Source organism: Crotalus tigris, unplaced genomic scaffold (genome assembly GCF_016545835.1).
Source record: "Crotalus tigris isolate CLP2741 ecotype Arizona unplaced genomic scaffold, ASM1654583v1 scf7180000017686.862900, whole genome shotgun sequence".
Classification (NCBI taxonomy): Eukaryota; Metazoa; Chordata; class Lepidosauria; order Squamata; family Viperidae; genus Crotalus; species Crotalus tigris.
In genome coordinates, this window is record NW_024096566.1 from 247504 (window position 1) to 272887 (window position 25384).

At 38.1% G+C, this 25384-nt stretch overlaps 1 protein-coding gene across 2 annotated transcripts in view; it reads right to left on the minus strand.

The window, feature by feature from the left end:
• Positions 1-24350, minus strand: part of CFAP69 (cilia and flagella associated protein 69) — a 49070-nt gene extending 24720 nt beyond the window's left edge. Inside the window, exons 1-11 of one of the 2 annotated variants that reach the window (XM_039337804.1) lie at positions 23845-24350; positions 18375-18437; positions 17948-18007; positions 15068-15177; positions 11405-11481; positions 5360-5458; positions 2845-2994; positions 2550-2727; positions 1934-2057; positions 581-629; positions 378-499 (exon numbers count right to left, since the gene is read on the minus strand). In XM_039337804.1, the coding sequence (XP_039193738.1) occupies positions 378-499; positions 581-629; positions 1934-2057; positions 2550-2727; positions 2845-2994; positions 5360-5458; positions 11405-11481; positions 15068-15177; positions 17948-18007; positions 18375-18437; positions 23845-23979 (1167 nt within the window). In that variant the 5' untranslated portion in view covers positions 23980-24350. The remainder of the gene's footprint in view (positions 1-377; positions 500-580; positions 630-1933; positions 2058-2549; positions 2728-2844; positions 2995-5359; positions 5459-11404; positions 11482-15067; positions 15178-17947; positions 18008-18374; positions 18438-23844) is intronic. The other variant, XM_039337803.1, reaches the window with a different exon arrangement.
• Positions 24351-25384: the final 1034 nt, after the last annotated feature.

The window sequence follows — 25384 nt, forward strand, 5'->3', positions numbered from 1 at the left end:
GGACCTTGGAGGTCATCTAGTCCAACCCCCTGCTGTTTAAAACTATCACTTTATGTTTTGTATTTGACAATAATGTGTTCCTACTTGACTCTATGAACTTATACAATTATTAGACTGTTAATTTATTTCTCACTGAATAAAATTATTTTAGAATAACATTCTTCTAAGGTAAAATATTTATCTATTTAATTTGATATCTAGAAGTGACATAATTGGCACGAAGCTTTTTAGTTGTAGTAGCCGAACATATACCAGTGTTGTCAATTTCAACACAAATAAGTATTTACAGATGTATTAGTAGAACTCTCTGAAAACATGTATAGTAGTATTAAAAGTCTTGATGAATTATGATTCCATTCAATTATGTTATGACTTACCTGAACAGAACATAAATCTTTTGCTAGTACAGTAAGCATGTTAAGCAGCAGCTTTTTCAGCTCAAAGTCTTCATAGCAGGAAGTAAACTTAAGACCTTTTACCAAAGGATTATGACTTTTCACTGTGAATGAATTATAAATTTATAAATAAAAATCCACAGTTCACATTTACATGATAGTGTTAATGGTTAAAAAATACTAACCTTCATCAAAAGTGGCAAATAGTATTAATTGCTTGGCAAATCCAGTTTCCTAAACACACATACATATAAAGTTAAGATATGTCCCAAAACTGTTGTATTTGTGCTATTTTTAAAATTTATAATAGACTAAAACACATGGAAATATTTTTAACAGAGGAATGGATGGATGAATAGAAATTACTTTTTAGAAAATATAAAATGGCATTTGTAAATCAATGTTAATGGACATTTGAAATGGACCAATTTAGGATTATTCTTTGTTCAGGCCTTAAAAAGTAACAGAATTATTAATTTTAGTGATATTGCAAAAGCTCTGGGATAAGGAAAAAAAGGGGTAGATCCAATTCTGAAGATGAAATAGAATTTCCTGAATCCTTTAAAAATGGATGTCTTCATAAAGACAATTTTATATACAAAACTAATTAGAAAAAAAACAAAACCCAGGCATTTTATTTCTCTTGGTTGGAAACATGGACTTACAATAAAGCTTTCTTATGATCAGTGAGAAATGGACTACCTATTAAGGAGTTAACTCGTCATCAAAAGAATTATATTAGGCCAGAAGATATTGCAGTTAGAGTTTGCCCAAGGCAAAATGTGACAATACAAAATGACAGTTGAATAAGAAGAAAAAGAAGAAACATATAGAAGTAGTAATCTTTAGTTCATAAATCATTGAAGAGTAAAAATTATGCAGGTTCAGGCTTTTATTATTCATACTTTCTTAGCAATTTTTTGTACAGAAAATTCATCTCGCCTTTATCAGCTGGATAACAATCTATAATATTAATATGCAAACTAATGCAGAAATGTGATACAGGAAAATATATTTTTAATACAGGACAAAAGTACTAAGGTAAAAGCACACACAGACATATACACAAACAAGGGGAAAAAAGAAAAACATTATATTTGATCCAATAATATTTTGCAACAGCTATCAGGTATAAAATTTGAAACTCACTTTAAAGTAAGAGGAAAAGTCAAGATTAGAAGATTCCTATCTCTTCTACAAGTTTTTCACTGTTGATTCTGTTTTAACAGTAGTTAATTTCTTATCTTCTATGTCACAACTTCTGAAATCCTACCATTTAATAAACCTTTTTATAAGACTTTAGTATGCCTGCCATATTTTACTGCTATCGCTGAAAATATAATTCTATGTTTTTCTTTATAGTATAGAATTCCAAGACAAAAAATAATTATTTAGAAAAACATCAAGTTAACATAAATGTGTTTTAGGGAAGAAAGGCTGTGCTATACTAAAAAAGCTGGCACTATGATGTTAACAGATGTATCTAATTCTCAATATTTAGTTTTAAGTGTCCAAAATTCAAAACCAAGTATACATACGATCATTGGAGCTCCTGGGTTCTGAGCAACAAGGGTAGCTATCACCAAAATGTCATTTCTTAACTGACGATCATAATGGCGGAAACCATGTATAAGTAGATTAGTAAATGCTTCCTTCAGAGCACTAAGCAAAACAACATAATTCTATATTTTAATATATATGCTTTTTCTAATTGAAAATATAATAACATTCCTAGATATTAAAATTCTAAACACTTAAGTCCTCACTTAAAGACATTTATTCAGTGTCTGTTCAAAGTTAAGACAGTGTTGGACGAATGGCAGCTACAGCTGATCCTCTAAATTGTGGTCACTGCAGCATCTCCATGTCATGTTTTTTTGTTCTTTGGTTTAATACAGACCAAACCAATAAATGTTACACAACAAAGGTTTAGAAGGCAGGTAGTAGTTAGTCCATAATCTATTGATTTCATTATTTTAATAATAAAATAATTTATTTTATATCAATAATTCAAATAGAATGAAATATTAGTAAAAAAAAATGCTTGTTCTGCTTTATTTTTAAAGTATTGAAAAATACAATGCCAGCTTCTAATTTATAAACTAGCATGTAAAAATCTAGGTTTATATATAATATTTTATATATACGCTTAACTGTACACATTCCAAATTACTGAGCTGATCAATAATTTGGTCCTTGGAGGTTTTTTCTAATAAATTCCAAAGGATTTCTGAGGAACGGAATAATAATTGCCCAGAGGGGTCAATGTCATTCAGATGAGAACATAGTATTCTTGGTGCTTGAGCTTTCATCATAAGTTTACAATTTGCTTCTGAAAAACAAAAGGATTCATAATTAGCTCCCTTTGAATTGCCAGTATTTTACTGAAAAAGAAAGTAAAATAGACAAGGATTAGCTACAATATTTTAAAAATATAAATTATACTAACCAGAAATAGAAAGGTGTTGCAAAGTTTTAATGATCCATAATTTCTCAGAAAGTTGATTTTCAACAAGTGTTAGTGATAAAACCAAAGTCTCTGCTAAACCTCCTAATTCTACAATCTGCTTTTTATAATTTGCACTTGTAGGTTGATAACCTGTATTAAGAAAAATGGGAAGAAGTCCATCAAATTACTTTAAGGCAAACTAAAATGTTTCTGATTTTATTTATTCATTAGATATATATCCTGCTGTCCTCCTAGAATTCATGGTAAACTAATTTCCATGTCGGAGAATGGCGTTAACTACAGGTAGTCCTCAAGTTATAACGACAATTGGTTATAAGCACAATTATGCTGCTAAGTGGAACATTTATTAAATGAGTTTTGCCTCACTTTACAACCTTTCTTGCCACAGTAGTTAAGTGCAGGATTTTTTTTCTCATAGAATGCTCAGAACGGAGTTTCGGAACCTTTTCTGGATGGAACCTTATAGGTTAGGCAAGACGGGTTGTATGATATGTGTGAATTCCAGCACCTTTTTTTTTTTTTTTTAGAAAAAAAGCACTGGTTAAATGAATCATTGCAGTTTTAAGTTAGTAACATTGTTAAGTGAATCTGGCTTCCCCATTGACTGCTTATCAGAAGGTCATAAGAACTGATCCCATGACCCCAGAATATTGCAATCATCATGAACCAGTTGCTAAGCATCTGGATTTTGATCATGTGACATAGGGATGCTTCAACAGTTGTGTAAGTGTGAAAAACAGTGCTACATCACTTTTTAAAGTGCCATTGTAACCTTGAATGGTCACTAAATGAACTGTTGTAAGTCGAGGACTACACATAGTTTAACACCGAAACTACCACATTGCACTCCCAAGCATCAACATCACTGACAATAACAATTAACTTAGTTTTCATATAAACAAATTTATAAACATTTTATAGAATTTTAGAATTGATATCGGTAATTAATATGTCAGAATAAACAAATGTGTATTTTACTTAATTAGGCTATTATTTCTGATTGTATTATTAGTTTTGATTAAACATGAATATATTAAACTTGTTTATTCCCTACAGAATGAAGGATAATAATCGAGAGGGGGTACATGCAAACATAATGCTGAAAGTAATCTATGGTTAATTCAGTAGCCCTATATATATTTGATTCATTTATACAGCTATTAGCCCTTTAAGATAGAGGAAATGATTAGAACTCTATTTTATCGTTAAAAGATATAAGACAATCTTGAAAGCAATGTTATTATTTCTTATTCCTTCTTCCCTTTCAGGGCTAAACTGGCATTTATAGAACAGTTATTAAATTTCCTTCTCCATGGATACTATATTCCATGATCTGTTAGATTAGCACTAAATATGGAGTTATGCTTCTATGATACTCAGATTTTTTTATACTAAGAGAGGATAACTAATGCTTAGAGATGAGATTTGTTCATTCCAGACACATACATCACTAAATGTTTAAATTATATGAAATCCAATTTATGAAAAATTGCTCACTAGTAGTATTTTCCTTCAGATTTCTGGATTTAACCCCAGAAAGAGGGCACAGTGCTACTGCAAGAATGCAGCCCTCTTTCTTGATGTACTCCTATGTGCAAATAATGTGCATATAATTGTTTTCTATGCAGAAATTATAGCCATAGGAGAAAACTTATTATTAAGATTAAGCAACATGATAATTAATTATTTCATATTAGAACTAATAATCAAAAGCATTAATGATACTAGAAATCAGGGACTGCCATCTTGTAGATGAACTGCATATTTGCATAAGGATAAAATTATAAATATTTATGACTATCCAATGCATCAGTGTTGGAAATACATGGATTTTCAACGGGGCTGATCTATTACATTTAAAATACACACAATAATTTATTTAAAAATAACTTGATTTAACAAGATATGAGAAAGATAAGTAGTGCAATAAAGTAAAACTAAATTTATTACTTTATTATAAACAAAAGTAAATGTATTTGTGCACTAATTCAGAGTTTTATTCAAAATAAGCATTTCTCCATAGCAAAGAAACAGTGGTTGCATGCATCTTTCTTCATCACACTTCCAATATATTGTGTGACATTTCATTCAGGCATCTGAAGCATAATGGTTGAAATATATTGTAAAGATAAATATTTCCTCTGTCCAGTCATGTCTGACTCTAGGGGGCCAGCTCATCTCCATTTCTTAGACAAGGGAGCTAGTGTTGTCCAAAGACAATTTCTGTAGTCATTGGCCAGCATGACTATATGCTGAGATGCATGAAAAACACGGAACCTTCCCACCAAAGTGGTATCTATTTATCTACTTGCATTTTCAGAATGGATCAACCATATAAGATTTCATATGAAATATCTGTATTTTATATGATGTTACAGATTTCCCTCAATCAGCTTGTTGCTCTCTCATTCACTATATAGACTGTTCATATTTTTAACATTGTATAAACTGATTAATTTTATTAGGATATATCAAAATGCAAAATAACTCTTACCTTCAAATTCTTTTACTGATAGATCAGCATGGTAAAAGCTAATAATACACTTACATATTTGTATTCTTATTTGAGAACATGGCACTCTGATCAAGTAACCTGAAACAACAAAGCAAATTATGATACACTTTTATGACTGATTCTGTTGCATGAGTTTTATTCATTATATGAACATTATATGCATTTCTTCAGTATTTTGTTACAATGTTTTGTTTCCAGCTCTAAGGAGGAAGAAATTATCTCAGTATATTATTCTTTCTTTCTCTTTCTCCCTCCCTCCCTCCCCCCTCTCTCTCCCCCTCCCTCCCTCCCCCCTCTCTCTCAAATTACAACCACTGGGTTAATAACTATTCAAAGTTACAATGGCACTGAAAAAAGTGATTTATGACCATTTCTCATGTGCATGACCATTATAACATTCCCTACAGTCATATGATCAAAATTTGGGTGCTTGGCAACTGGTATGTATTTACAAGGGCTGCAGCATCCCATGTTCTGGGATTGTCATTTTCAATCTCCTAGGGAATTTCTGACAAGCAAAGTTAATGGGGGAAGTCAGATTTGCTTAGCAACTGCATTATTAAATTAACCTGTTATGATTTGTTTAATAACCATGGCAAATAGGGTGCTTTTTATCATCAGTACTGATAGGAAAATATTGGAAAATATTTAGGAAAATCCTAAATAGAAGCAAATTCTATTCTTACAACTGGCATTTCCAATTTGGTGCTTCCTAGATGAGTTGGATTACTGCTTCCTTGATACCCAGTTAACATAGCTCACAGCCTTTCTTAATAATTTGTGGGATGCAGTTTATTTTCTTTGGGCAATCTTCTTTGAAATGCATGTCTCAACAAATTTCCTTCTATTACAATGTGCTGTAATACAATGTGCTGTAAGTTCAAAATAATTAGTCAATTATGCAATATATCAAGAGAGGGGGTGTTGTCTTACCTGAATGCCTTTTCTCAGCATGGAGATGGAGAATCCACCAATGGGTTTTCTCTGTCTGCCTGCTCTTGAGACCAAGTTAGCCAAACTTGACACGCCCCTTGTTGCTAGGAGATCCAGTCTTGACGAGGGCGAAAGTGGCTGATGTTAGGACGAGTGTGGGTGATAGAGGGATCTATTGTAGAGTGACTCATAAAGTTTGCCTGCCGGTTCTTCTCCCCCAAAATGTGTTCCGCCCTGAGGAAGGCCAGGCTGGACTCTGCCCAGGATCCCAGCAACTGGGCCTCAAACATGGTGCCCCCCCGCTGGTTCATGTGGTCTTGAACACCATGTTGTCCATAAGGGCCAATATGTGACGGCCTCTGATCCGGTGGTGGAATTGACGAAGAGCTAAGTGAATGGCCCTGAGTTCCAGCCAGTTGATGTTGTGTCTCAAGTCTGCACGGGACCAACGGCCCTGTGCAAACTGAGACTGTAGATGGGCTCCCCAGCTGAATAGGCTGGCATCTGTCGTGATAGTGAGGTGGTCGAGCTCCTTGAAAGGTGACCCCTTGGTAACCTCCTGTGAGAACCACCAGTGAAGAGACCTCAGGGCTTGGACCGGGAGCCTCACCTGGATGCACTGGCATTCAACTGGCTGGATGTGCTGGCATTCAACCGTTGGAATGGTAGAAGGAACCATTGGAACTCCCACAAGTGGAGTCTGGCCCAGGGAACTATGGCTATGCAGGAGACCATTTTCCCTAGTAGTTGAGAGAGCAAGACCAGTGGGACAGTGCGGTCTTTGTACACTTGGCGAGCTAAGTCCCTGATGCTGTCCAACTGCTCCTGGGAAAGATAGACCATACAGTTTGTGGTGTCTATGATGGCTCCCAGGTACAGAAGTCTGGATGAAGTCTGGCTTTTCCAGAAGTTCACCGAGAATCCGTGCTGTTGGAGGACCTGAATCGTCAGGTCCAGGTCCGACTGGGTCGCCTGGAAGGAGGACGCTTGGATCAAGATGTCGTCCAGGTAGCACTGGACGCATACCGGTACCTTCCATAGATGGGTGGCCAGCACAGCCTGGATCTTGGTGAACACCCTGAGCACCGAGGAGAGGCCGAACGGGAGGGCTCTCTATTGGAAGTTATGGGCCCTGTAACAGAACCTGAGGAACTGCCAGTGATCTGGAAGGATGGGGATGTGGAGATACGCTTCCGTGAAGTCTTTTGACGCCAGGAAGTCTCCCTGTCTGATGCCTCCCAGGATGGACTGGAGTGATTGCATCTTGAATTTTTTGTATGCGATGTAATACTTTTGTATGCGATGTAATAATTCAGACCCTTGATATCTAGAATTGGCCTCCATCCCCCCGAAGTCTTGGGAACCACGAAGAGGATGGAGTAGAAACTCCTTCCCTTGTGATCTGACGGTACTGGTTCTATGGCCTGTATTTCCAAAAGATGATGAATGGCCTCCTGCATAAGCCCCCACTTGATTGGATCCCGAGATGTAGGGCAGATGATGAAATGACCCAGGGAACTGGATAGAAACTCGAGGGACAGACCGTATTGGACGGACTGTAATACCCAACTGTCCATGGTTGTAAGCTCCCACTGATGGAAGAAGTGGGCCAGCCTGTCCACTATGGGGAGGGTGACATGAGAGTCACTTGGACTGCCTGAAGGGACATCCTGCCCCTCAAAATGGCCGTTTGTTTTGATTCTGCTGTCTGGGTTGAAAGCCTGCCCTGTCATATGGGCAGTCTTGTCTGGGCGTGAAAGGACGTTGGGTGGCTGCGGATCCTGAAGCTGGCCGAAAGGACTGCCTACGGGGATAAGGAGTGGCATGCTTGTCGGACCATTTGGTGAGATGAGCATGACCTTCTGCTTGTCCTTGTTTTCCACAAGGTATGGATTCAGGGCTTCCCCAAAGAGGTGGTTGCCTTGATAGGGGGCGGTTGCGAGACATCATTTGGCCTTGGCGTCGGCCTGCCAGTGCTTAAGTCATAGCATCCTCCTAGTGGTAACACTGGAGGCTAAGGACCTGGAAGCAAAGTTGGCCGTCTGTAGAGTTGTGTCCAATGCATACTCCATCGCCGCAACCATTTTGCTTTGGTCCTGATGGGTCCGAATGTCCTTGGGAGGGAGTCTGGCCTGAAGCTGACGAAGCCATAAGAGGGTGGTTCGGATAAAAAAGGACGCGCAAGTGGCCCACATGGCTGATTGATGGGACTTTTGGAAAATTAAGTCCCATTTTCTGTCCTCAGCTTTGAGTGCCTCAGTCATGTCCCAAGAAACCGCAGTTTGGAACACAAGAGGGGTCCAGGCTTCATCCATCTTTGGTACTTCCAGGGCCTCAGTTAGGTCTGCAGAGGTACTAAATATATTTTTGTCTGTTGCACCTATGGAGAGGAAAGATGATGGGGAAACCCATTGTTTTTTGACCCCTTTAAGAAAAATAGAAGGACAGGGAACATGGTGCTGGGCTGCCATGGTTTCGAAGAAGACTGGGTTCGGACTCACCTCGGATGTGGATTGCAGCCGAGGGAACTGATCAGATCCTATGTTGGCCGTTGTGGTGGCTTTGTGAAGGGAAGAAATAAGGCTGGATTGAAAAGGCCTCCTGACGGGGAGGGGTCGGGGGAAGCTCTTCCTCCTCTGACAAGTTGAAATTCTGCTGATCACCTCTCGTCAGGGATGAGTAGCCACTAATTGAGGAATGGGTGGAAGATGTGGGTTCCTGATATAGGGGAATCCCTGCTGGAGGTACATAACACGGAATAACCGAGGTAGAAGCCTGCTGTCCGGCAGGTGGTAAACTGTGCCGCAAGTGCACGATCTACAACCTTAGAGAGCAGGCCTCAAGGCGGCCATCGGAGAAGATGTCTTCAAGTTCTGGCTCCCTGAGTCTAGCCGCAGCTGGAGTGAAGGTGGCCTCAGGAACCGAGCACGAGGATTCTAGTCCTCAAACTGTGGGAGGGCTGGCAGCTGTGTTCTGAGCTGTTACTGTGGTGGGGTCTTCCACCAAGGACCACATGCCCTGAGCAGAGGTCAAGGGACCTAGAGGGAAATCAAAATCAGAAGCCACCAAATGATCTGTCTCTGTTCTGGCCTGCCTCTGCGCTCTGGAGAACTCCTTTTTCAGAGCTTGGTGCCTACGGCTGGCTTGCTTCTCCGACAACTTGGAAGGCTTTTTCAGGATGGCCTTCGCCTTGTTCTTGAGCTTGCCTGCTGCCTCCTGTTTGGAAGTTTTGTGCTGGCCATAAGTCGAGGACAGGGTAGGCGGTGCTCATGGGTTGAGGTACCTCCATCCTGGGTCAAGCTATCTCAGGGAACCTGAGAGGGAGTTCTGGCAGGCAAGCAGTTGGCGGGAAGAGTAATTGGAGCAAGTAATGTTGACTGCTCCCCTGACCACCTGACCAGGTAATAAGTCTCTCTGGGCTTAGGTCACGGCTGTGAGGGCAAGGCCGAAGGCACGGTTAGGACCCACTATGGGCTTTGCCCGGAGGCCTTAGGTGGACAGTCAAAGTGCACCAGGAAGCCCAATGAAGGGCGCAGAGGACCTGGGAGAAAGGCCTGGTAAGGCTAGCTGACGAGCTCAAGTTGGAGTCTTAGTAGTGGACTGTTTGAGCACTCCTGATGATGATAAAATGTACTCCTGATAAAATGCCTGGTAGCCTTGGGAGGCAATGGGAGTTGATTTTATGTCCTGTACCAATTGATTGGCTTGAGAAGGGTAACTTTGTGGTCCAAAATGGCGCTGCGCGCCGCCGCAAGAGACCCCTGGAGAGGCCTGAAGTCTCGCTGAGGACCCTGGAGCTTTGCTACTGAACCTGCTGCCTTTATATTAAAGACTGGGTTCAGAAAGGGAGAAAAACGCTCCTGCAAAATGAACGGTCCCTTTTGGCCTTAGTTGCCTTTTTTCAGCAACTAAAATGGCGGCCGCAATTTTCTGGCCTTTAGAGTGCCTGTTAGAAGCATCTTGGAAGAATTTTGGGAAGTCTGCTGGAGTCAAGATATCAGCATCTCAGGATGCTGTGCAGGGAATTTGACAGAAATTAAAATTCCTCCAGCTCCAAATGAAGCTGCCTGGGCTTCGTTGCCATCCGCGACTCCCTGGCCGGTAAAATGGCCATCTGAGTCCTCGAGAGGCCAGATGTGGCTTGTTAAATTTAAGAATCAGCAGCACAGAGCGCTGCGCTGGGACTGTGAGGGGGGTGGATGTGGATGCCCTTTTTCCAACCAGATCCTTGGGAAAGGAAAAATAAAATGCCCCCCCACCTCACCCAGGCCTCAGATCAGCCGATCTGAGGCAGCTCTGATCCCAGAGTAGGTTAAAGGGGAAAGGAAAGAAATCTTTAAGGTAAACCTACAGACCTGAGGAAGGAAATTGAGGAGAGGAGAATTCAGCAATGGGAAAAAACTATCTGCTAAAGCAAAAGTTAAAGTATAATCTCTCGAATCCTGAGAGCCAAACCTGACGCGTCTTCAAGAGCTTGAGACCAAGTCAAGACTGGATCTCCTAGCAAGAGGGTGTGTGTCAACTTTGGCTAACTTGGTCTCAAGAGCAGGCAGACAGAGAAAACCCACTGGTGGATTCTCCATCTCCTGTGCTGGAGAATTCTTGATATATTGCATAATGTACAATATATGTACAGTTCTCAATTTATGATCACTTAACATCATTCCAAATATGATGGATCCCAAATATGTGCAGTACCTCCCTTAAAGCATTTCTGGCTATTGTAAAATGCCATCTACATTCAGGTGAATAACAACTAGCTCACCTTTATAACTAGTTGCAGTGTCTCTGGGTCATATGAACACAATTTATGATGGGTTTTTGCCAGTTTCTAGCATATTTTGTCAGTTTCTGGCAAAAAGCATAATTCAGAAGAATGGATTTGTATTAAAACCACTGCATTTTTAATGAATATGGATTTGCTTAACATTGCAATGATTCACTCATGATTCCTGCAAAAAATCTCATAAAATTGGATCCAATCACCCCACTGCCTCAACTTACAAATGCAATGAGTTATAACCGTTTCAAATTGTGATCATAAGTTGAGGTCAAGCTATATAAGGAAGGTATGTCTACATCTAATATTACCCAGTTGTGCGATTGATTCTTGAACTTCTTTAGCATACTTTCCTTCATCAGATAACTTCTTTTTGTAAAATGGTAACCTGCAGAATTAAATGTATCAATTATTACAGATGCATTTTAAAAAGCATGAGAGAAATAATGATAAATACTTGAATAACGATGACTACAATTTTCATGAAAAGGTAAAAAAAGTATGTTATTTCTGATTACTGATTTTACTTTAACATTTTGTAGATCTGCCAACTATACATTATAAACTTGAATATCCTATTAATGTGTATTATATAGAAAAGTAAAATAGAAATAAATTATTTTGTTTAAACAAATAAACTTAAATAATGTACTACATTGTGCCTTGTTATTAATACCTGAGATGTAACAAATGGATACTTTAAATAGGATAAGGCTCAAGTAACCAGACCTATATGCGTAAGGTTCAAGCTCACTATTTCATTATATTTTGCCTATTACACAGAAATCTTCCCAGATTGCCAACCTGAGTCTGGGAACATATACCTAAGGTTTTATAGAGCTTAAGGTGGGGAGGGAGTCACTTCTGGATTTCTTGCAATTGTGCAAAGACTGCGCTTGCAGTCTTCCTACTGCCTGGCTGGGTGTTTGCCAATGAATAGTGATGATCTGCCACTCTATTTACTATTGAAAGGAGTGCTATTCACAGTATCAATAATTAATATAAAGGGGAAATGAATCTGATTCTGCAAGTACTCTCAACAGAATCTAAAACATATACATACAGCATACAGCTTGTGGATGCATCCAGTCTGTAAAGCACCCTTGTGCAGCTGTTGGCATTTTTCAGAAAGAAAATTCACTACCGTGATTGCTCCAAAAGATGGGGGCAAGAAATAGCTGATTTTTTAATGTATTAATGCGGCCCTCTCAATACATTGTACAGGCCTGCCTTAGACTGTCTATGCTATATAGTAAACCCCACTGAAGGTAATATACAGCAAATTACAGTGCATTATATATTCAACTTTCATTTCTGTGATCTTAATCTAACAAAAACAATTGTTTATATACTCACAACACACACACACACAAAACCGAACCATGAATAATATTCTTTTTTTTTTACTGAGCTTATATGCTATTCTAATCAGTTCTGATTACTGATGACTTTGAGTGACATAGATATTTTGATTTGTTACTTGAAAGTGATGCTATTTTAAGGAGATTGAGGAAGATGGGAATGGAAAAAATATTTGCTCTTCTTTTTAAAATCTGATCAATATTTTCCAGTCTATTGTCTTTCAGTTCCTTTTCGCTACTGTTTCTTTCTTTTTTTGTTGTTTCAATATTAGAAAGCAACAGTGATGTCAATAAAGTTGAACTATTATTAAGAATAAACAGTGCCAACAAAATCAACTGAAATGCAACAGTTCTTTTTCTCTATCATAAATGATCTGATTGAAGGGAATTGGAGAGGAGACGGGCAAAACAATTTTCAGCATTTCTCATTATTGGTTACATTGGCTTAAGCTTCTGCAAGTTGAAATTTTATATCATCAGAAGGACCACACGTATGGAATCATTATATAATTTTCAATTTGTGACTACAATTGGGACCAGAACTTACACTGTTAAGCAACATGGTCATTAAGTGAGGCACACCTGTTTTTACAACATTTTTGTCACAATTGTTAAACAAATTATGTGGTCATTAAACAAATACAGACTCCCCCACTGATTTTCCTTTTCAATCCTACTAGGAAGGCAGTAGTTAATAATCATGTGATCACACAACAGCACAACTGTTGTAAATACATGCTGGTTGCTAAGTGTCTGAATTTTGGTCACATGCCCATTTTGGTACTACAATGGTTATAAGTGTGAGAAGTGGCTGTAAATCATTTTTTCAAACCAACTGCAATTTCAAATGATTGTTAAATATTAAATGATTGTAAGTTGAGGACTATCTATGAAACTGCTGAATATTAATTTTTAGAAACGCTAGAGCAAACAAAATCAAGGTTTGAAGTATTGTCAAGTTTTCTTTAAAGAAATAAATATCATTTTCTCAAATGAACTTCATATCATTACTTTTTCTAACAATGAAAATTAGCTATTCCATACACTGAAATGTGGAAATTAAGCCTATCAGCAAAAGCATCTGGTGTATTGTGCCACAAAAGAATTCAACATAAGAGGGATGCGTCAATGGCAAATTAAAAAAGAGGAAATACAGTATCAGCAACAGACTCACCAACTGTATATGTATGTGTTGTCCACCAAAATTGATGATCAAGAAGACCCTTGCATAATCATAACTACATTTAATATTTTTTAATATTAAAAAGATTGTTTGTGGGATACTAAGCACAATTCTGCACAAGATGGTCTTGGATGCCAGCAATGACCTTGCTGACCAGATCCTATAGAACGATCCTAATATGAAGTAACTCTGCTAAGGGACAAGCCTATGGGATAATCTGATTCTCAATAATCATTTTACAGGATAAAGGGTTGTCCATCTGGAATGTAATGCCATTAGCATTGCGTATTTATTTGCTTGTTTATTTCATGTATATATTGTCTTTCCTCCCTAAGGCGAGGCAACATACAAAGAACTCCACTGTCTGCATTCTCTTCATCTTTGCAACCACCTTATAAAATAGACTAGGCTGACCAATTGCAACTGGCCCAATATCATTGAGTATCTTGAGATTTAGAGGAGTATAAATCTGACCCTGAGCTTTTCCAATCTTAACCTAATGTTCTAAAATAGTACAGTCCTCTAGCTGTGTAACAATTCTTCTGAGGACAATCTGAATGAAAAGCACTGAAGAAAAATATCAAAAGATATTTTAATGTTACTAAAATGTTTAAAACATACAGTAATAAGCTTTGGTTCATTCCTCTTCAGGAAATAGCAATGAAACATTTAGATTTTGCAACCACATCATTATAAAAGTGAATGTGTATATGCCCACTATGTGGCAGCAAAGTTAAAAAATATAAATGGAGGAGAAAGCATAGACATAATCTTAAATGTACTTAAGGATAATTGCAATACATCTGAAAAATTCAAGACTGAGAATGCCCTTAGCACTTTTGATAAGTGGATATACTAAAATCCATAATATTTACTAAGAATGATTGGTTATGTTCCAGGAAAACCAACACACAATTGCTGTTTAAGTGTGATATGTAGGACAACAAACAGAAATAACTGAGTTCCTAGATATTTGATGTTGGGCTAATTGAATTTATTTAAGCTATTAAAATACCTGCAACTGTTAATAAAAATATGAGGTCTAATATAATAGAAACATTTTCTATTGATTTATATGTTACTTAGATTTTCATTAATTTTATATGAAGGTTGTACCCACAAATTTAGATAAAGGTTTTATATACCTGAATCTTAATTTTGTAATTGAAATGTTAAAATCACTGAGGGTTTTCTTTTTCAAATTAATTTTGAATGAAATGTAACATTATAATCTTTGCTCAGTTTATTTAACACAATCATAGATTTGTGGGAAATATGTTTCCCAATATCTAAGTTATAATTACAACATTCTAAATGTTGAAGCCTTATGCTTTTGCTAAAATGAAAATAAATGCATGTTATTTCTGGCCACTAAAAATAGAAGACTGGTTAATATCAGAATAAAACAGAAGCATTAATTAAGTACTTACCCATATAATTTAAGAATTTCACATGTAGTTTCTATAAAAACATTGTCCAGATGAATTTTCTCCACACATAAGTTTAAAATTTTAGAGATGTGTGCTAAATCATTCAAAGGCTTATAATGTAACAATCAAGGAAAATAGTTACAGAAAGCAAAATTTTGCATAATCTTTTAAATTAAAAAACAAAGAAACCAAAACTACAAACTTTAGTTGTACAATTAGTAACAATTTGTTAGAATATTGCAACTGTGGCAATATTCTAATAGTAATAGTTACTTAATCCCGGATCCCTTTTCTCCAAATAATATTTTAGAAAATAATGGAAATAGCGGAGCAGAATCTGAACTCTAAAATATCTTTAGCGCTTTCCAAATAATTTAGAAACAATTCTCATTACTCTCAGACAACAGCCTATTAAACACACTTACTGAGAATTGCACAAACTATAATATATTTGAGTGTGCCAGATTGCAAAAGACAGCTCTAATGGTTATATCAGCCATTCAAACTAGACATATTGGTCATATAATAGCAAAATAAACCTAGACTGTATGATGTTCCCCCATTGCCAATTATAAAATAACTACATATATGAGACTGTCCTACATAAAATATGCAGAAATAGATCCTATTCTATTCTGCACTACTACACACAATATATAGAAATAGATTTTTGTAAACACATAAAAATTTAAAATTACTATTATATATCAAATCTATATCACAATCTATCAAGCAACTGAACAAAGAAAGCAAGTAGGAGTTTGCCGATAAACAGGAGTAAGACAGAACGAAAAGAGGGAAATGACCATAGAACTGGAAGTTTTATGAAACTGTATGTTCAGCTGAATATAAAGCAGTGGTTCTCAACCTTTTTAATGCCGCGACCCCCAACTGGTCGTAAGTCGAGGACTACCCAACCGGTTGTAAGTCGAGGACTACCCAACTGGTCGTAAGTCGAGGACTTTCCCTGCCCGGGAGGGCTGCGCATGCGTGGTGCCTCCCCCTGTGCCAGCCGAGGCGTAGCTGGCAAGCAGCAGAGACGGCGCAGGCCAACCACCGGCTGGGCCACCAGCTGGCCTAGCCCAAGGGAGGTAAGGCACCTGCTGGGCCCCATGCACACCAGCAACCTTCCCTGCGCCCGCCGGCCTCCCACCTCCCACCCCTGGCCCTCTTTTACTTACATTTTTAGTAGTTGCTCAGCAGGGAGGGGTGGAAGCTTCCAGACAGTTCGCCTTCGCTGCAGACAATTTGCAGCACCATTTGTAGAATGGGACTTTTGGTGGGCTCAGCAGGGCAGAGACAGCCTGGACAATTCCTATTGGCTTTTGAAAGCCAATAGAATTAGACTCTATTCAAGAGAGTTTATTCTATTGGCTTCAAAAGCCAATAGAATAAAAGGGAGTAGCACAGCTAAGGAAAAGGGGGGAAAAATGGCGGACTGCGTTGTTTGGCGACCCCTGTGAAATGGTCGTTTGACCCCAAATGGGGTCCCGACCCACAGGTTGAGAACCACTGATATAAAGGATAAATTGGGAAATCAGTAAACAACATCACTTAGATTCATAAGAAATGTTTTATAAAATAATTCAACTACCTCTCATGGTTGTGACCAGATAACTGTTAATTTGGATAAGAACTCTAAGCCATAAAGTACTGACTGCACTGTGCAGGGCAGATCATTTCTTGTGTATAAGACTTAATTCTTGTCAGCAATAAAAAAATTAAACTATTAATGTCTGGCAATCTTCTGCCAAGTTGGGTCAATTAGAAGAGTTAAATGTGGAGAGCTAAGATTATCATGGTCTGGTGTGAAGCTTCACAATGAGAGCTGAAAAGTTAACATCCAGAGCAACTGCTAATTGCAGTGGTGTACCTGAAAATGCCAACTGTGGATTAGAGTGATTTACAGCCTACATAAAGCAGCTGTGTCCTTCAACATATAAAAAGATTTGCAGTACTTGGCAAATTCATTATGATTAGAATGAAGAACTGAAATAAACGTGTGCTGACTGGACTTACCAGCCTGTGAAATTTGCTGCTTAGCAATATAGGTTAGAAATGTGACATAGCAGCTGTCAAGGCGTATCCAATCGAAAATCCTTTATTGCTTTATTGCTAATATAGATCAGGACAAGTAAAAGGGCAAATAATGTTATAGTCATATCACAACAGATTTTGAAGATGTAGCAAGGAAGTTGAAAAACTTGGCATTATTAGTAAACTTTCCACTTCATAGAAATGTACTCAGAAAAGAGAGAATATGCAATATTATATTGCAAGTGAATTGATACAATGACAATATTGTCAATGGAAGAAATTTAATTTAGTGACTTTCTACTGAATGCTGGACATTTAGCCAAAGAATGGTGAGTTTGACTTTAAATGAAATTCTGCATATGAGATTGCATATGAGAAATTCCTGAAATAGATCTCAGAGGAAGATTTGTGTACTGTACAAGATACTGGAAGCATTATTGACATGGAGCCCATTGAAACATTATCTTACAAAGTTGATGGCTCTTTTTGTGGTCTATACATTAATATTGAGAGTACTAAGATTATGAACTGTATGGATCAGCTTTGGTTTGAAGGCTAACACATCCTACTGGCTTGGACCTTTCCCAGCCAGATCAGTGTAGTATAGATAAAAAAAATGAAAATAGTAGTCCAATTTTCATTCATATATTTTTTATATAATGATTACAATATAATTATTAATTAATATACTTATTGTAATTATATTGCAATGTAATTTAGTAAATAAGCACACTATGTATTAATGTAAAATAGCAAAATATTATTTTGTCTTTTTCTGTTCATGAAATAGAAGTATTTTTTGGCTTCTAATTCTGCATGTAACAAAACAAGCAAAAAGGATACAATACCATATTCATAGTGCTTTGCAACCTTCTGACATGCTTGGATTTGTTCTTCTATAATCTTAAAAAAAGGTAGAGTGAATGAGAATAATACATACAGTATTTAATATTTGCAACTTTGCTCTTCAAAGAGACAGAAGATTTAATATGTCACCGGCATTGCTTTATAAGTCTTATGGCTTTCTTTTTTGCTGTGAGAAAAATATGTCAACCAGTTTTAAGTAGTAAGCAAGACAAAGATATCATGCCAGCATAATCCTACAACTATAGCATTTGCTATATGCATTTGCAATCATGCTAGAGCTAATAAGAATCTTCTGGATTTCTTTAAGTATTCTGTATAATATATACAGAATATATTATTAGCTTTAAATTCTATTTGAATAAATAGAAATAAGATTTATGCTTATTATGTCTAATATACTTACTGAATCGGTTTCTTCAAGCAATTTGGTCACATGATTAAGATCCACATATATGAAGTGATTTCCCTTAAACATTAATTGAAATAAGATTGTTATGGTTAGTAACTTTGTTGAAGATAACAACTCTTCCATTTCTAACCTGTTTACCTATAAATTCTGAAAAGAAATTTGTTTCTTTTACTTTCAATAAATTGTATTTGTAAATTTTATATATTGTCTCAGTACAAAATTCAAAGAGAATGGTTTTTGCTTTCAGAGAATTGTGAAACAATTCTAGGTAAAATCTTAGAAGTTAAGCTGAGGAAGGAAACACTTAAAGAAGATCTACAATAATCAAAGCATGGGGCTAAAATATTGAATTGCTCTTTATTATTACTGGCAGAAACAGGTGTGTATATACATATACATATACATATATATATCGATAAAAAGGCGATCACCAGGAGATAAAACAACACGGTTTAATAAATAAAACCAAGCTTTCGATGGCTAGGGAACTGCCATCATCGTCAGGGTATAGACCAGCCAGTTAAGAGACCTGCTTATAAACCTAGCCGCGCCTGCATTCTACGCATAGACCTCGTAACGGGTCCCAGCCGACTGATTCTTACTTCACTTACAGCACTAAATAATTCCTTCTTGCTTACATCCACATAACCACCCATCTCCCCTTTCTCTTTAGTTCTCAAGTCATAAAGGTATCGTTTGTTTCCCAAAATTAAAGTGCCCTCCACGCTGTCAAGATGTTTCTTCTTCCTATATTCCTCGGAGCATTTCTCTCTTTCACTCCTCCGGTGCTTATTATACTCATTTGCATTTGTGTTATCATGATATTCCATGCCGGGGATTCCACCTCAACCCTCGTTTTTCAGTTCATTTGTTGTTACTACCCCTCCAGCACCCTCACGATCTTTGCCATTGACCTTATCTATACTTTTATTCCCCCCCACTGCTCCTAACGTATCGTCTAACTGAGTACAAGGTCCGCCTTGTTTCACTAAAACGGGTATTCTCCGAGACGTTTGTATTGATTGGATATCTACTTGATGTTCTCCGTGCTCCTCCCCTATGCAATCCGGCGCAATTCTCGACCTGGATGCCTCTCCCTCGGCCTTCTGTAGTGCCGCTCTCTGAGAGCGCGTAGTCATTCCCGCAACAGGGCGGCCACAAGTGCCGACTTTCCGTGTGTTTCCTGGGAGCGCGTCTCTGCCTCGGCAACTCCGGTCAGCAGCAAAGGCACTGCTCTGCCGTCACACATAGCAGTTGTTTCCCCTTCCGAGCCCATGCACGCTCCCAATGCACCAGCAACCAGATGCATTGCGGCAGGAGCACCATCAGGAGTGAGGGGATCAGTATGATCATCGGGATGACAGCTTTGTTCCTTGCTGATCGGAATGCTTATTGTCCATGTTTCTAAGTGCTGGGTACAATATAGAGAGGTATTCAAGGTATCTGGGGGTGGGGTACTGATGTCAATAGGCTTCTTAGTTTGTGGCAGGTACCCATGCAAATTGTTAACTGAGGGAACCCTGAACTGTGAGTTTTTTCCTTCCTTGTTGTCAGTTTCATCTGGTAGATGCTCGGAGTTTTTATTATTCGGGTGTTTCTTCCGGGATCGTATGCGTGTTTCCCACGCTTTCATGGTCTGCTAAGCTGGACGTAAGTCCACATGTCGGTTAATTGACATATTGTCTGAGAACCAGGCCTCTTTGAGCAATCTACCGCTCTTGGAGGTGACACTAGCAACACCCTCACCCCGTCAAAATTGAATTTATTGCCAAACTCCACCATATGAGTTAGTATCTGGCAGTATTGCTCACCTCTTCTTATTGCCAGCTTATGTTCCTGCATTCTTGTTCTGACCCTTTTTGGAGTTTCTCCCACATAATTGCTTGGGCAGTCACTACAATTAATCTTGTAGATGACTACGGACTTCTCAGCAATGGGGAGTGGGTCTTTTGGTCTCATAAGGTGCTGGAGGGGTAGTAACAACAAATGAACTGAAAAACGAGGGTCGAGGTGGAATCCCCGGCATGGAATATCGTGATAACACAAATGCAAATGAATATAATGAGCGCCGGAGGAGTGAAAGAGAGAAATGCTCCGAGGAATATAGGAAGAAGAAACATCTTGACAGCGTGGAGGGCACTTTAATTTTGAGAAACAAACGACGCCTTTATGACTTGAGAACTAAAGAGAAAGGGGAGGTGGGTGGTTACGTGGATGTAAGCAAGAAGGAATTATCTAGTGAAGTAAGAATCAGTCGGCTGGGACCCGTTACGAGGTCTATGCGTAGAATGCAGGCGCGGCTAGGTTTATAAGCAGGTCTCTTAACTGGCTGGTCTATACCCTGACGATGATGGCAGTTCCCTAGCCATCGAAAGCTTGGTTTTATTTATTAAACCGTGTTGTTTTATCTCCTGGTGATCGCCTTTTTATCAAAATGTATGTACCCAGGAATCGTTATTCTTCGATTTTTAATATTATTTTTAATATATATATATATGTAGGTCTTTGGTTATTCGGGTTTTCTCCCACGTAAAATTGGAAGTGTCTTGGCGACGTTTCGACGAAGTCCCATTCGTCATCTTCAGGCTGGTGTTTTCAGCTTCGTGCTTCAGCCTGAAGATGACAAATGGGACTTCGTCGAAACGTCGCCAAGACACTTCCAATTTTATGCGGGAGAAAACCCAAATAACCAAAGACCTACATACAAACACCCGCGAAAACCTCAGAAAACACACACACACACACACACACACACACACACACACACACACACACACATATATATTCATTTATCAAAAATTATATCAGAATTTATTTTGAGATAAAACTATAAAAAGCCCGTGATATAACTACAGATGTATATAGTGTTCTTGTGCACACAAGCATGCCACCCTCCACCCTCTTTCCTCAGCCCTCTTGCATTAGCATGCACCTTTCTTTGGCCTTCCCGTGCTTGCCTATACCCAGACTGTTCATAGACCAAAGTGACATTGCAATTTATGAATGCACTGCTTAGCAAAATAATGTGAGTAAATATGTTTCTATTTTTTTTCTTTCTTTGCATGTTTTATTCTTTTTTTCTTGAATTTAATTTAATTTTATTTTTTATTGTATTTAATCTTAAAAAAATAAAAAAGTTTTCAAAAGTTCTTACTAAATAATTCTAGGAATGAAAACATTTTAATCTATTTTTACTACAAAATATATTTGATCAGAAATCACAGTTGTAACAAGTATAAATAAAATAAAAATGTTTTGGTCACATTAAAAAGATAAGAACTTAAATAGCCATAACTTAATATACTTTTTCACACTTTTATTGGGATGCACAAATAGAAGTCTAAGAAATTACATGTCACTGGAAATATCTGGTATTTTCCATATACCATAGGTCTGCTGCCCTCTGATAATTAAACATCTATTCTGCACCAGGGTTATATTTTATTGGTCAAAATGGAAATAAAATGAAAAAATTATTGGATAAACACATCTTTTAGCCTAACATCTAGAAAATATTCTGTGTAATATCTCCAATGATTACATACTTTGTTTGCATTTCCTCTAATTTCATCAACACAGAAGTTTGTGGAATGTATTTGTGTTTCGATATTACATCCACAATATCACTAAAATTGCTTTTTTATGTTTTTAATCTAAACCCTAGAAGGCAAAAAATGGGATATAAGTTTAAAAAGTATAAAAATAAAATTAAAGATATATCAATGAAACTGTTATAATCAAAGAAAAGAAAAGAAACAGGGGCGATATGAAAGCAGTATTCCAGTATTTGAGGGGCTGCCACGAAGAAGAGGGTGTCAAACTATTCTCCAAAGCACTAGAGGGCAAGACAAGAAACAGTGGTTGGAAACTGATCAAAGAGAGAAGCAATCTGGAATTAAGGAGAAACTTCCTAACAGTGAAGACAATTAACCAGTGGAACAGTTTGCCTCCAGAAATTGTGGGTGCTCTATCACTGAAGATTTTTAAGAAGAGACTAGACAGTCACTTGTCTGAAATGGTATAGGTTCTCCTGCTCAAGCAGGGGGCTGATCTAGAAGACTCCAAGGTCCCTTCTATTCTATTCTATTCTATTCTATTCTATTCTATTCTATTCTATTCTATTTGCAAGAAAATAAATTGTCTTAATTGATTAAGAACAACCAAAGACTTTTAGTTTTGTACTATGTTATGTAAGCCCAGTTATATGTAGTTTAAATATATTCTATAAATGACATCTCATCACTGAGCAGGGTGCTGGACTACTAGAAGAATTCCAAGGTCCCTTCTGTTACCTTGTTGTTATTAACTGCATTGGGTCCTATTCATTTTTCCAGTCCAACTTGGAAAGCCATTTTTAAGGTTAAGGTATTCATCACTTGGGCCCAGAATAACTAAACAGCTATATTCATGTGCATTTGCCTGGAAGTAGCATCTTCAGATTAGATAAAGGTTTTTCTTAGATTTAATGCTATAGTACCTTAAGACATGGCCTCAGTGTTTAAAAAATAAAAGGTGTCTTTGCTTAGAAGGAAGTCCTCTGGTTCATATTTATGACGATTGCAGTTATTCTGGGGTCATGTGACCTTCTGATAAGCAAAATCAATGGGGAAGCCAGATTCATTTAATAACCATGTTACTACCATAATAACTGCAATGATTCACTTAACTACAGTAGTAGGAAAAGTTGTAAAATGAGATAAAACTCACTAAACAAATGTTTCACTTAGCAACATACATTTTGAACTCAATTGTAGTTGTAAGTCAAGGATTACCTGTAGTTGTTTCTGTCTCACAAATAAATCAATATTGATCCTCAATCTGCTTGTGTGTCATTCTGCCCATTCTGACTTGTTACTTTTAGTTTATGTTTTTAAAGCCCCCTTTGTGCTTTTATACCCTGCATAAGTGCAATCATACCCAACAAGATAAAAGTACACTTTTATTTACACTTGCCTAAATTTTCTTCCACTATTTATTGTCTGCTTTGGGTCCCCTCAGAGAAGAACATGGATAGTGTTTTCACCAGAACCAATCCCAGAAGAGAGAGAAAGAGGTAGCCATTGTTAATAACAGAATATCAGAGTTGGAAGGGTCCTTGGAAGTCTTCTAGTCCAACCCCCAGTGGAGGCAGAAAATTATACCATTCCAGACAAACGGCTGTCCAACCTTTTCTTAAAATCCTCCAGGTGTGGGGAGCACCCACAACTTCTGGAAGCAAGTCGTTCCACTGATTAATTGTTCCAACTGTAAGGAAATTTTAATATCCCTTAGGCAGTTTCAAACGCAACAAACGCAGTAGAAAATTCACAAAAGAGCACTTTTGACTGCCACCTTTTGCATTTGACAGGACGTTTCGCGAGGGCCCCGGCAGCCCTGGCTAATGGCCCAAGCAATTAAAAAAGACGTCCCAGAGCCGGGCAGAAGCAGAGGGAATTCAATCTCTATGGCTGCCCCTTTTTGTCACCTGCTCAAGTCCGTTGCTGAGCTTGCTGTCCGAAGGGTGCTCCAGCCTGGAGGAAGAGGAGAAATGCCTTTGTTTCTCGCCGAACGAGGGGACCGGGAGAATCGGCGAAACCTCCGGAAGGGCCGGGGAAGCCATGGCTCCGAAAGGCTCGGCAACTCACGCTTCAGTGCTGCTTCACACTGAGGAAAACACAAACCGGGAGCCGTTGCCATGGCAGCGAGAGAAGCCGGCTGGTTCTAGCAGCCCCATGGGAGGAGCGGGCGGAAGGCGAAGGAAAACTGAAGACAAGCGAAAGGAGGGAGGAACAGGCTTCCGATCAAAACCCTCAGCTATGGCGATGGGCCCCCTGCCAGGGCAAAAAAGTCAGGAAAGAGCCCTCGGGCTGCAACCCCGAAATTACTGGCCCTTCCCGCCACCTCAGCTGCTTGGTTATTTATCATGTGCCCTATGAGGACGCCGCTAGATTAAGGTGCTTTGCGGAAGGGAAAAGCCCTAAGGACCCACAGTCTCCTCTCGAGGCAAAGAAAGCTCATTGCCCACAAGAAAGGCACCCTAAGGGAATGGCGCCAAAACGACATTACTGCACTAATAATACCGTGCCATTGGCTAGTGACCTTAGCGACTTTACCAGTGTCATCGAGAGCTTTAAAGGAGAGAAAAGGTCGTCCCAGCTCACTAGATGCCATCGATCCAGTTCCTGCGATCAGAAATACACGCATACAAGAAATCATAGTAATTTTAAAAAGAATTTGGGCAGCTATTTTTTTTTCTTCCCTGCTGAAGGCCTTTATCAGCAAAACTTTCTGTAGAAGTTTCAAAATCTCTGATTGTGGAAAGTGACTTAAGGTAATGGGAAGATTCTCAATCCTGAAGAGAATCATTTCCCCTGTCAGTGTTTACTTTGTCCTAAATGCTAATTAAGTAATTTTCCTGAATTAGTTCATGACATGTCTGCAACACCATCAGGCTTATTCAGAAATGCTGCATATGTATTTCCTTTCTATAGTTATTCTTTAGGTATCCTGTTGCTTTTGGCCATAAATCTGTGTAGGAGGCCATAATACAGTTTCTAGTCCACTTCTATGTGGCATTGGTGGGATTTGCAATACTTTGTCATTTTGCCTTTATTTATTTTCAGAATTTATAAGATCATCTAACTCAAACAGTGTGACTTTATACAGTACACAATATAAACACACAATAAATCAAAAAAAGGGAAAAAAGCAAAATCATAAAAATAAGCAGACAAAAATAATTGAAGATACAACAAAACAAATGGGGAATCTGACAGATAATCCCAATGAAACAGCTTCCATCAGATCACAAATAATCAGAAGAATAGAGATCCATTCCTAACCACAATTTAGAAATAAAGGGCACCCTCCTTTTAAATCTAAGAATTTATGGGACCTAGAAAATGTGCCATAAAAACAAGCAGTCTTCCAAAAGATCTTGCTACAAATTTATGTTACACAAGGTTTGCTCATTGCAACATAGGAATTTTTTAAATGCAAAACTAGAACAAAGTGAACATCACTCA